Source organism: Haematobia irritans, chromosome 2, assembly GCF_050003625.1.
Source record: "Haematobia irritans isolate KBUSLIRL chromosome 2, ASM5000362v1, whole genome shotgun sequence".
Lineage (NCBI taxonomy): Eukaryota > Metazoa > Arthropoda > Insecta > Diptera > Muscidae > Haematobia > Haematobia irritans.
Window position 1 is genome coordinate 110,808,275 of NC_134398.1, and position 13,752 is coordinate 110,822,026.

Genomic DNA, 13,752 nt, shown 5'->3' on the forward strand with positions numbered 1-13,752 from the left:
TATTTATTTTTTGAATTAAATAGAAAACATTAAATTGGTTTCCAAAAAATCTAATTAAAGAAATAATATGTATAAGAAAAACTAAATATTCTGGTTAAAAGAATGTTAAAGAAAGCTTACCAATTCATAAAAATGTTTCCAAATTGTTATTCTGAAATTTAATATTTGTTTTTTACAGTAAAAATATTAAATTTGTTTCCAAAAATATTTGATTATTGTAATACAAAAATAAGGTATTAAAAACATGTAATTTTGATAATAAAAAGGTCATAAAAATTTAAATATTCTAGTGAAAAGAAAGCCAAATTTTAAAAGAAAACTTACCACGTCTCTATTAAATTATACGCTGAGGAGGAATATAAAATTATGCCCGAATCCATCTTGGGGTTGCTCTGAAATTAAATATTTTTTTTACAACAAAGAAGAACATTAAACTAGTTTCAAAAAAAAAAAAATAATAATAATAATTAGCAAATAATGATATAAATAAAAAATATCCTTTTTAAAAGAAAACCACATTTTAAAAAGAATACTTACCAATTTATGATTAAACTATATGCTGAGGTGTAACAAAAATTTTCCAAAAATATTTGATTAAAGTAATACTAAAATAAGGTATTAAAACCTGTAATTTTTGACAATAAAAATGTCATTAAAACGTAAATATTCTAGTGAGAAGAAAGCCAATTTTTAAAAGAAAACTTACCACTTCTCTATTAAATTATACGCTGAGGAGAAATATAAAATTTTGCCTGAATCCATCTGGGGTTGCTCTTAACTTAGATATTTTTTTACAACAAATAAAAACATGAAACTTGTTAAAAAAAAATAATAATAATAATAATTAGCAAATAATAATATACATAAAGAATATTATTTTTTAAAAGAAAACCACATTGAAAAAGAACTCTTACCTATTTATCATTAAACTATACGCTGAGGAGTAACAAACAATTTTCCAAATTCATCTGGAGTTACTCTGAAATTGAATATATATTTTTTACATTGAATAATAAAAATTAAATTAGATAAAACAATTTCAATATACTTTCCATTTCAGCATTTTTCCTAAATATTGAACATTCTTAATAACTTTTTTCTAAGCTACCGATCATCACTTCGCCATCGTACATCTATCTCATCACTAAAATATTAATAACTTTCATTTCAAAGTTTTAATATACAAACACCAATTTATGTCTAAAAAAAACCAAAATATTCCATACCTTTATATTCCCTTGTTACATACTTGCTAAAAGGTTGCAACAGCCCACGCCAACGCCAACTATATAACTGAAGCATGCCAAACAAAACCAAGCAAAACCAAAACATTTCTACAACAACAAAAACACATGTGCCTTCATTGAAAACAACACCTCATCCAGACAAATAAACCATTCGCCAATAATAAACACACACACAAACCACTGAAAGAACAAAAACAACCCCACGCTCAGATATACACAACATCCCCATCACTCGCTACCATTTCTCATTATTGCATTGCATGCTCTCACTCTCAAAAAATTTCAAGTAACATCATCTTTACATTAAACATATTCCACTTTGACGAGAAAGATCTCTGTACTATGCATTAGTTCATCGCATCTGTCCACAATTTACTCTAAAAACAATAGTCTTAAATGCATATCAGTATAAGAACGATGAAACGTTTAACTTAAAATTAGCAAAAACTTCATGAAATTATATCTACCCATTTTTGACGAAAATGTCTATAAATTTAATTACATGTGAACTAAAAATATTTCATTGGGAAATTTTTTACCAACAATTATTAACCATAGGAATTGTCAGTAAGAAATTGCTATCCACTTTCAAGTTCATTTTTCGTAAAAAAATAATTTCTCATACAAAAAAATCTTATGGTAAATTTCACTTATTATTTAGAAAATACTTTACATTTCACAAGTAGTTTTATGACATGAAAAACGAATTTTTAACTACCAGTTAAGAAATTTTTTAAGGAAATTTCCATCGTATGTTGTAGGCCATGAACTAAACAATTGCTACTTAGAATTTGTAAAATTTCCTTTCGAGTAGTTAATTTTCGTTGAAGATACGAAAAATGAACTAAAATTCTGGAAAATTCTTGTAATAAATTATTGTAAAAATCTTCTTAAAATTACGAGACACTTTTTTTCTGTGAATAATTGTCACTTTTACCAATGCTATACGACCTGTTGGCCTTGAAAGTTGGTCACCTCGGGGGTATGCAATTTAGTTTTAGGGTGAGTACTATTTTCGGTTTTCGAGTTGAAAATCACCTTATTTTCGCGACCACTTTTCCTGAAATAATCAAAATTATAAATGAAAACAAGCATATTCCCATAAAGTCTTGCCGAAATCTAGAGGAAGAAGAAACTACGCATCAATTGAGTCGATTTAACTGCTTTATATTGAAATGTTTTTAAAGTAACCGAGAAAAACGCCAAAAGCGAACATAGTACTGATGTTTAGCTGCCAAATCCGTACACAGAAAAAAATATTACCAAAATATTTCAAATTAAAATGTTGATTGAAGTTGCAATTAATAAATTAATTGATACAATAAACTTTTTAATCAAGATAGAAACATTAAGTTAATTAATTAAATGATTGAAAATTTTAAAATTTTTAATTAAAACATTAATTGATACAATTAATTTTTTAATTAAACTCGGAAGACAATGTCACTTACAAAAAGTGATAGAATTTTTTAAAATTTTTAACTAAATATTTATTTCAATTGGATTAATTAATTGGATCAATTAATATCGTGATTGAGTCAGAAAAAAAAAATTGTGTATTACACCGAAAGACTTTTCTTCGTAAAAGAGCGAAAAATTTCGTTAAAAATACGAAAACAAAGAAACTTTTCATTAAAAGTACGAAATGTTTCGTTCTTTTTCCGAAGAAAAGTTCTTACAAATTTTTCGTAGTTTGAAAGAAAAAACTTCGTACTTTTTATGAAAATGTTTCATACTTTACGAAAAATGTTCATACTTTTTATGAAATTGTTAGGTACTTTTAATGAAACAATTTCATACTTTTTATGAAAAACTTTCGTACTTTTTGTGAAAAATTTTCGACATTTAGAAAAAAATTTATAGTCCAAAGTGCATTTGGTTATAGTAGCTTTTATCCATAGCATGCTGTCATCCAAATAAGAAGTAGCATAGACATGCATTAAAAATTTGAATAAAGGAATACACTCAAGCACCTTATCAAAGCCAATTTTCAAAGAAAATGTTTCGTACCTTTTATGAAGAAATTTTAGCGCAGAATGTTTCGTAAAATATTCGTAAATTCTAAAAACTTCTTCACAAAAGCCATGAAATTTGAAGAAAGTTTTGTTAAAACTTTTTACGAAGAAACGTTAATGTAGAAAATATTTCGTAGATGTTTCGCATATTCGTAAAAAGTTCTTCGTAAAATTTACGAAAATTAATGAAAAATTCGTTGTTTTAATGTGGAATTCACGAAGAATAGTTAATGAAGAATTATTCATAAAATTAACGAAGCTAATTCTTAAGGTGTAGAGATGAGACAAACGGTTATTTATAAAGAACAGTGATCACTGCGTTAGTAATTCCAAAATCACTGTTCTTTTATGTAGTGAACATGATCACCGTTTACAAATCAACCAAATCTAATAAATAGAAAACGTTTTATTAAAAATACACTTTGTTTAAGCTCAAATGCCGTTTTCTTAGCTTTTGTTAAATCATATAATCATTTTTAAGTGTAATCCCTCCGTTAGGATTTGTCTACACCTTCTCTGCCTTTCGGTACGAAAATAAGGACATTTTCTAACGTCAAATGTCACCAACCCCCGCCTTTCGGCATTCAAGCTTTTTGACATTCTTACTTTGGGACTCTCTCGCTGCTACGAAGGTAAATATTGTTTGACGAACAATAATTAATTAAATAAAGCCCATACATTTTGGTTCAAATTCTAAAATATTCGTAAATTCTAAAAACTTCTTCACAAAAGCCATGAAATTTGAAGAAAGTTTTGTTAAAAGTATGAACTTTTTACGAAGAAACGTTAATGTAGAAAATATTTCGTAGATGTTTCGTATATTCGTAAAAAGTTCTTCGTAAAATTTACGAAAATTAATGAAAAATTCGTTGTTTTAATGTGGAATTCACGAAGAATAGTTAATGAAGAATTATTCATAAATTTAACGAAGCTAATTCTTAAGGTGTAGAGATGAGACAAACGGTTATTTATGAAGAACAGTGATCACTGCGTTAGTGATTCCAAAATCACTGTTCTTTTATGTAGTGAACATGATCACCGTTTACAAATCAACCAAATCTAATAAATAGAAAACGTTTTATTAAAAATACACTTTGTTTAAGCTCAAATGCCGTTTTCTTAGCTTTTGTTAAATCATATAATCATTTTTAAGTGTAATCCCTCCGTTAGGATTTGTCTACACCTTCTCTGCCTTTCGGTACGAAAATAAGGACATTTTCTAACGTCAAATGTCACCAACCCCCGCCTTTCGGCATCCAAGCTTTTTGACATTCTTACTTTGGGACTCTCTCGCTGCTACGAAGGTAAATATTGTTTGACGAACAATAATTAATTAAATAAAGCCCATACATTTTGGTTCAAATTCTAAACCAGTGCCTTTTTATTCTTTTCTACTTTTATGCCACGCATTCAATGGTCCATTCGAGCCGAATAATTGTTGGAAAGTATTAATTCGGTGTTTTTTTATTTCTTTCTCGAAGGCAAAGGCTACGCCAATCAACAACAACAACAAACGATCGACGATCACCATCCTCTACGAGGCATTTTCAATTTATTGCACATAAATATATTTATATTATCAACAACCAAGGTATGTAGTTTCAGTGATAATTAAAAAGTGAGCATATCCTTCGGTGTAAATATAAATAAAAACAAAAGTAAATACTCGCCTACGGTCGCTTTACAACTCGTATTTTATATCGGTTGTACATTAATTCTCTACGAGAAAAAAATTTAATTATCCGTTGGTCTTTAATACCTGGCTACATTCCCATAAAAGTGTTGAAAAGTGCTTGTAATTTTGATTTGTTTTCATCCAAATATTCAACGTCAAAATTGCATTTAATTTTCGCTGTGTTTTGTCATTGGTTTGCGTATACATTGTTTTGTTTTTTTGATCTTCGATCTGCATAGAAAAAACGTTTTTGTTTTTTTTTTGCATTGGTTGTAAGCATCAAAGATTATAGATTTGAGGAAGATGGGAGATTGGCTTGCGTCATACCAAATGTTGCATTTACCAGATTAGTTTAATACATGTTTGTAATCTTTTACTGGTTTTGAGTTTTTATTTTTTAAATGAAAAATGTAATTTTCTTAATGAAACAATGTTAAATTTTAGGCAACAACAAAAAAAATTACATTTTCCCTTTTATGGAAATTTATTTCGTGCTCTTAATTTCTTTTTATTTGCATTTTAATGCTATGTCAATACTTGTCGTATACGCGTTTGGTTCGAGTATTAAACTAATGTGGTAAATGGTTTGATGTGCTCAGTAGCCAATCTCCCATCTTCCTCTTCCATAATCTTTGGTAAGCATTGGTTTGCCAATAGACATCAATAGTGAAGTGTTATACAGTTGCCGTCCAACTTGCTATACACACGTACGCACACAGGTGTTACATCCAACATACGTTCGAACTGCATACACGTTGGTTTAATAGCGTTGGTTTAATCAAAGATTATGGAAGAGGAAGATGGGAGATTGGCTACTGAGCACATCAAACCATTTACCACATTAGTTTAATACTCGAACCAAACGCGTATACGACCAAAGATTATGGAAGAGGAAGATGGGAGATTGGCTACTGAGCACATCAAACCATTTACCACATTAGTTTAATACTCGAACCAAACGCGTATACGACAAGTATTGACATAGCATTAAAATGCAAATAAAAAGAAATTAAGAGCACGAAATAAATTTCCATAAAGGGGAAAATGTAATTTTTTTTGTTGTTGCCTAAAATTTAACATTGTTTCATTAAGAAAATTACATTTTTCATTTAAAAAATAAAAACTTAAAACCAGTAAAAGATTACAAACATGTATTAAACTAATCTGGTAAATGCAACATTTGGTATGACGCAAGCCAATCTCCCATCTTCCTCAAATCTATAATCTTTGGTCGCTGCAGTCTACGTTTGAATTTGCATTGTGCATACCTACGTATGGTCAGTGATACACACACGTTATACATACATATTTTTTTGAGCTGTGTTTCTTTGCTTTATTTGTTAACCCTCACGGAGCCGCGAGTCATAATTATTTTGAGGAAAATTATACAAATTTTTGAAATTGAGTTTTTTGGGTTTTCGTTTTGTATGACCCATTAGCGTTACGCGCATTGTTAAAAATTATCGTTTTGATCACCGGCGGTCCGGTACGATCGTATAATTTTTATTTTTTATTATATATATTACGTATATATTTTTGTTTATATATTTTTCAATTATTTACGATTTTTGATTTTTTTGGCAGATTATTTGGCGTAGAAGTGTAGAGGTGTATTTTACAGTCCATGCACCCTACATTTGGTCTTACGGACATTTTTTTATAATTTTTTTGATCTTTTGGTTTTCGTGTGTGAAGTTTGATATAGATTAGCAGCAGTCGGCGATACACTGAGCGTAATTTTCGTAAATTCATTCATACACTGAAAGAAATAGTTCGAAGGTTTTTTGTAGAATTTTGATATTTTTCGACTTGCATAAATAATTTGCCCATTTTTTTGGTACACGGGAAAAAATATCTTGTGATTCGGTACACTGTGCGAAAGCTAATTGTTTCTACACTGGGAGAAAAATAGTCCATTATTTCTCAAATTGTTTGGAATTTGTGATTTTGAGTATTGAAGTGGTTGTTTTACGAACAATTGTTTGCACTTCAAGAAATTTTGTGGTAATTTCGATGCAGTGTGATAATTTGTGCAAATTCATTGATTTTTCGGCCAGTTTCCGCTGCCGATAAGTGCGTTTTCACTTACTTTACGAGTTTTTGTGAATTTTTGTGACTTTGAATTATTTTCGATATGCCAGTTACTGCATTCGCTCGATTCATTAGAGCCGCTGATGCGGTTGTGAAGTTTGGGACAAGGGTTAGCTCTTTGAAGGAGGAGAATTTGGATGATTATTCTCTAAGAGCTCAGGTCGAAGAGGCGAAATCACTATGGGCGAAAGTGAAAGAGAGATATGAAGAGTGTTTAGACGATCTTCAGGAAGAATCGGGTAAGGGAACGGTAGAATCTGCTGACGGCAAGTATGAGGCAACTTATGATGCCTACATTCGTATTGTTTCCTCTATCGAAAGGAAAATAGACGGTCTGACAACCGTTCCTAGGGCTTCAACTCCTATTCCGCAGGCCGATGTGGCGAATATTTCAGCTCGTTCTGAGAATGGTGATGGCAATATTTCGAGGAATTCCCTTTTGTCAGGTGTTGAGCAGGGTGCGGTCCATAGTTTGGCGTTACCACCATGCGATATTGAGGTTTTCGATGGAGACTTTCAGTCTTGGCCAACATTTAGGGATTTGTTCACTGCAGTTTATGTCAGGAATTCCCGTTTGAGTGATATTGAGCGCTTGTGTCATTTGCTCAAAAAGACTAGTGGCGACGCCCGTGAAATTGTAAGATTTCCTCTCACTCTCACAATTTGAGGATTTTAGTCAGCAATCAGTTGAAGCTACTTTTCGACCTTCCGGTCTTAGACACTGAGAGAAGTTCAGGATTGAAAAACTTGCAGCGTGGTATAAACGCGAGTATTTCGGCGATGGCTGTGAATAACGTTTCTACGAACGATTGGGATCCGATTTTGATATTTTTGTGTGTACAACGTCTACCGAAGATTAGTGTTACTTTGTGGGAACAGGATATAAGTGATAAGTCTGCGTTGTCTTCTTGGGTGGACATGGATCGTTTCCTTACGGAAATGATTCAGACACTCACGTGTCTCCGCGATTTGAAGGGTATCGATGCTTCAAGGAAAACTGATGGCAGGAAACTACGAACGCATTTTACGAATGCATCTCCGAAATCTTCGCCATCTAGGTCGCGTAATTTGCAATACACTTCTCATTCTTCAAGAGATTCCGTAGATAAGATGTGTGTTCTTTGTCCACGACAAAGCCATCATCTTCGTGTTTGTCGGAAATTTAGGAATCTTTCTGTGAATGATCGATTGACTGCTGTGAAACGGCACCGCTGTTGTTTCAATTGTCTATCGCGTAGACATGACGTTCACAACTGTGCTACATCCCGCAGTTGTGAGAAGTGTCAAGGAAGGCATCATACTTTGCTTCATCGCGATTCTTCACATTCTACGAATGTGACGATTACGACTTCGACAGTTTCGGCCGCTCGTCCTACGGATTCTTGTGGTTTGATTGGCCCGCAGCCTTCCACTTCGTCTGGAATTGTGTCTGGTACTTCGGCCAGGCAAGTATTTCATGTTTCCCAGAACAGTTCGGTACTATTAGGGACGGATATGGTGAACATCGTTCATCAGGGTATGACGTACCCAGCTCGGACTCTTATTGACCCGGCATCAGAAGCCTCTTTTATTACCGAAAATATGCAAAAGTTTTCGACAACGAGTGCGATGTCTTCAATATCGGGCGTGAATCAATCGGTTTCGATAACTTCTCGCGGTATTTGCCCTCTGAGTATAGGGTCACCGATAGATGAGTCGTTCGTGGTAGAGGCGACTGCGTTGGTCCTGCCTAAGATTTCTGGGAATTTACCGTCTTTCCAAGTGAGTCGGAATTATATGTCGCGTTTGCCTAATTTACGTTCAGCTGATCCTAATCTGTTCGATAGTCGTCCGGTTGATTTATTGTTGGGGGCTGACGTGTATCCCAGAATTATATTACAGGGGGTTCGGTCCGGTATATTAGGTTCGTTGATTGCTCAACAGACAGTATTCGGTTGGCTCATTACTGGCTCAATTCCCACTTCTATTGTGACGGTTTTTTCAACGACTGTTGAATTTATGGAAGAAGATGGTCTTGACAAGACTCTTCTTCGGTTTTGGGAATTAGAGGACTTACCAAGACGGGCAATTTGTTCTCCCGCAGATAAATTTTGTGAAGAAAATTACAAGGATACCACATATAGGGATTCCGATGGAAGATACCTAGTGACGCTTCCGATAAAACCCGAATTAAAGGGACAGGTCTTGCTTGGACATTCGCGGACAAGTTGTTTAAAACAGTTTATTCGTGGTGAGGCTTCGCTTTTACGAAAGCCTTAAACAAAATTAATGTATGATGGGGTGATTAAAGAATATTTGGACTTGCAACATATGAGACCAGTGTCGTCGACTTCTCCTTCTGACCAAATAGTGTGTTACTTGCCTCTCCACCCAGTTATCAATCCGGAAAAATTGACGTCCAAACTTCGAGTTGTCTTTAATGCTTCGCATAAGACCTCAAATGGTACAAGTCTGAACGACATTCTTTATGTGGGACCCACATTACAATTGGAATTGGTTTATTTGATTTTGAGGTGGAGATTTTTCAAATAAAGGGTGATTCTTTTGAGGTTAGGATTTTCATGCATTAGTATTTGACAGATCACGTGGGATTTCAGACATGGTGTCAAAGAGAAAGATGCTCAGTATGCTTTGACATTTCATCATGAATAGACTTACTAACGAGCAACGCTTGCAAATCATTGAATTTTATTACCAAAATCAGTGGCAGAAAATCCGCTTTTTTATCGACAAATTTTGTTCAGCGATGAGGCTCATTTCTGGTTGAATGGCTACGTAAATAAGCAAAATTGCCGCATTTGGAGTGAAGAGCAACCAGAAGCCGTTCAAGAACTGCCCATGCATCCCGAAAAATGCACTGTTTGGTGTGGTTTGTACGCTGGTGGAATCATTGGACCGTATTTTTTCAAAGATGCTGTTGGACGCAACGTTACGGTGAATGGCGATCGCTATCGTTCGATGCTAACAAACTTTTTGTTGCCAAAAATGGAAGAACTGAACTTGGTTGACATGTGGTTTCAACAAGATGGCGCTACATGCCACACAGCTCGCGATTCTATGGCCATTTTGAGGGAAAACTTCGGAGAACAATTCATCTCAAGAAATGGACCGGTAAGTTGGCCACCAAGATCATGCGATTTGACGCCTTTAGACTATTTTTTGTGGGGCTACGTCAAGTCTAAAGTCTACAGAAATAAGCCAGCAACTATTCCAGCTTTGGAAGACAACATTTCCGAAGAAATTCGGGCTATTCCGGCCGAAATGCTCGAAAAAGTTGCCCAAAATTGGACTTTCCGAATGGACCACCTAAGACGCAGCCGCGGTCAACATTTAAATGAAATTATCTTCAAAAAGTAAATGTCATGGACCAATCTAACGTTTCAAATAAAGAACCGATGAGATTTTGCAAATTTTATGCGTTTTTTTAAAAAAAAAAAAGTTATCAAGCTCTTAACAAATCACCCTTTATGTTTTTAATTGCGACATCACACAGATGTACCGCCAAATTAGGGTAAATTCGGCCCATACTTCTCTGCAGCGAATTGTCTTTAGGGACTCCCCACAGAAAGATGTACAGGACTATGAGCTGCAGACCGTGACATTTGGAGTGAATTGTGCTCCCTATTTAGCCATACGGACATTATTGCAATTGGCCGATGACTCCGAAGATGATTATCCCCACGCGGCACATATTCTACGAAGGTGCATGTACGTGGATGATGTTTTGACAGGGTACCATGACGTGGATACTGCTGTTGAATCTAGGGATCAATTGATTAGGGTATTATCATCGGCAAAGTTCGAGCTGAGGAAGTGGACTTCTAATGAGCTAGCCATTTTGGAATCGCTTCCGGCTGACCATTTGGTTGACGCCAAATTACTGGCATTTGTTGAAGCTAGTAGTTCGAAACCGTTGGGCATTAGATGAAATGCGCAGTTAGACTTGTTTTATTTTGATATGAAACCGATTGAGCGGAAATCTCGGTTTACGAAGAGAGAGGTTTTATCGGCTATAGCTAGGCTATTTGACCCTGTTGGCTGGCTGGGGCCAGTTATTATAGTGGCGAAGATAATTATGCAACATGTTTGGTTGGATAAGATAGGATGGGACGAGTCTCTTCCGTTACAAAGTTTGTCGAGACCTATCAGGATGTGAAACACGTACGTATTCCTCGATGGGTCAATTACTCCACAGACTGTGCAGTAGAATTACATGTTTTTTCCGACGCCTCGGAAAAAGCATACGCGGGGGTAGTTTATGTTCGTGTGGTTACGCCGCAGGGACATATCTTCACCCATTTGCTATCTTGTAAGACTAAGGTAGCCCCCATCAAATCTATATCTTTGCCACGTTTAGAGCTTTGTGGAGCAGTTTTGGCCTCGGAACTTTACAAGTCTATAGCCAGGGAGCTAGATATTGACTTTCGGCGTGTTTATTGTTGGACGGATTCTTCGATCGTCCGCTCATGGCTTCGAAAGACGCCATCTACGTGGTCTACTTTCATGGCGAATCGCATATGTAGGATTCACGAGAATACTGGGGGACAGAATTGGTACCATGTTCGCTCTGAGGACAATCCGGCCGACTTGGGAAGTCGCGGAGTGTCGCCTGCAGAGTTGGCGGTTTCGACGCTTTGGTGGCATGGACCAGAGTGGCTCTGCTCAGATAGTTCTCAGTGGGATATTAGTGAGTTGACCCCTCTTGAGACTGACGTTGAGGTACGGGCGGTCAGGACTCACGCATCGTTTTTTACGAACTATGAGGACATTTTAGAGAGGTTTTCTTCGTTAGATAGGGCTCTACGAGTCATCGCATATATATTTAGGTTTTATCACAGGACCCATTATTCACATGCTAGTCGAAATGTGTATCACGACACGAAGTTGACGGCAACCGAATTAAAGACAGTGAGATTACGTCTAGCTATTCTTTCTCAAAGGCCTCACTATCCAGATGAGTACTATTGTTTGATGGAAAAGAAACCGTTAGGTTCCAGGAGTTCATTTTTGTCATTGAATCCATTCCTTGATGGGGAGGGGGTTATGAGGTTGAATGGTCGTTTGAGTAGGTGTCCTACCCTTTCGTATAGTGAGCGACATCCAATTATAGTGCCGTATAATAGTACATTCGCTAGGTTACTGGTGAAATATGTTCACGACATATCTATTCACGGAGGGAACCAGTTGGTTCTACGTCTTATTCGGATTGAGTATTGGATTCCTCGTCTAACATCTTTGATTAGGTCGACTATCAACCATTGTAAACGGTGTCTGTTGGATAGGAAAAAGTCTTGTACGCAGATCATGGCGGCTCTCCCACCGGAGAGAACTGTACTTACCAGACCGTTTACTACGACTGGCGTTGATTTTGCTGGGCCTTTCGATATTAAGTCATTTATAGAGCGCGCATGTAAGATAACAAAGGGTTATGTTTGCGTTTTTGTATGCTTTTCGACGAAGGCCATACACTTGGAAGCCATATCAGACTTGTCTACGAAAACGTTTCTGGCTGCCTTTCACAGATTTATATCTCGGCGTGGTTGTCCCAAGACTATTTTTTCGGATAATGGTACGAATTTTGTAGGCGCTTCACGCGAAATGGAAGAGGAATTGAGATGTGTTCTTAAGGAGGGCCGGGATAAGGTGTGTTCCGCATACCAGTTTCAGCAGCTTTCATGGCAGTTTATTCCTGCCGGAGCGCCACATATGGGTGGCCTCTGGGAAGCTGCTGTCAAAAGCTTCAAGACGCATTTTAGGAAGCATGCATCAGGATTCAAATATACATTTGAAGAGTTTTCGAATGTTCTTTCGAGAATTGAGGCTTGTTTGAATTCTAGGCCGTTGTGCCCGATGAGTGAAAGTTCTCAGGATTTGGTGGCACTTACGCCTGCTCATTTTTTGGTAGGATCTCCGATCCTGGCGCCTCCTGAACAGTTAGAGGAGGGATCCCCACTTCATTTGGTGCATCGATTTAGGAAAATGAAGGCGCTGTCGCAACAGTTCTGCTTACGGTGGAAAGAGGAATATTTGAAAGGCTTACAGAAAAGATATAAATGGAAATTTCCGCAGCGTGATATCGAAGTAGGGGACTTGGTAGTAATTCGTGATGAGCAATTGCCTCCTACATCGTGGAAGTTAGGTCGTGTGGATGAGGTCCACCCGGGATCTGACGGTCGCGTTAGAGTTGCTGACGTGAGAACGGCAAACGGTGTTGTAAGACGACCGGTGGTAAAATTGGTCATACTGACCGAATAGTTTTCGATAGTTCGTATAGTAAGCGTCATCTTTCTTTTCGCAGTACAATGGAAAATATGACGGAAATTGTTAAGACTCTCCCTGATTACGAAGATGACGTCCCGATGTCCGATGAGGAAAGAGAGATTATAGAAAGTGATGTTGCACCGGTTCTTCGCGAGCCGTTACCAGCTATCGAGCAGGTCCCTGACGTCGGGATGACCCCAGTCGTCGCCTCTTCACAAGAGGTAGTACCGACGCAAACAGTTGTCCCTCCGTCGGGGGCTGATACGGCTCCTGCTGACGTATCCGCAACCTACATAGCCAAATCATCGTCATCCCCTACGGGGACTGCCTAAAAGGATTCAGGTGTGAATAAAAGAGTGCACTCGAATGTCTGTGTGTTGTGTAGTCGTGTCGCAAATTTTTGAACATGCGTTTAGAGCAACGATTGCGCACCGTAGTGTTGCATCGGGTATGTTCAAACTGT

General features: G+C 36.4%; 2 protein-coding genes across 2 annotated transcripts; both read left to right on the forward strand.

Moving 5' to 3' along the window:
• The first annotated feature begins 7,808 nt into the window (after positions 1 to 7,808).
• On the forward strand, positions 7,809 to 9,287 carry LOC142224987 (uncharacterized). The gene has a single exon (XM_075294764.1). The coding sequence runs from the start codon at positions 7,809 to 7,811 to the stop codon at positions 9,285 to 9,287; it is 1,479 nt and encodes a 492-aa protein (XP_075150879.1).
• A 1,845-nt stretch (positions 9,288 to 11,132) lies between these two features.
• LOC142224988 (uncharacterized) lies at positions 11,133 to 13,283 on the forward strand. The gene has a single exon (XM_075294765.1). The coding sequence runs from the start codon at positions 11,133 to 11,135 to the stop codon at positions 13,281 to 13,283; it is 2,151 nt and encodes a 716-aa protein (XP_075150880.1).
• Positions 13,284 to 13,752: the final 469 nt, after the last annotated feature.

Coding starts and splice junctions, on each gene's coding strand:
- LOC142224987 (XM_075294764.1), top strand. CDS start 7,809: ATGGCTGTGAATAACGTTTCTACGAACGATTGGGATCCGATTTTGATA.
- LOC142224988 (XM_075294765.1), top strand. CDS start 11,133: ATGGGACGAGTCTCTTCCGTTACAAAGTTTGTCGAGACCTATCAGGAT.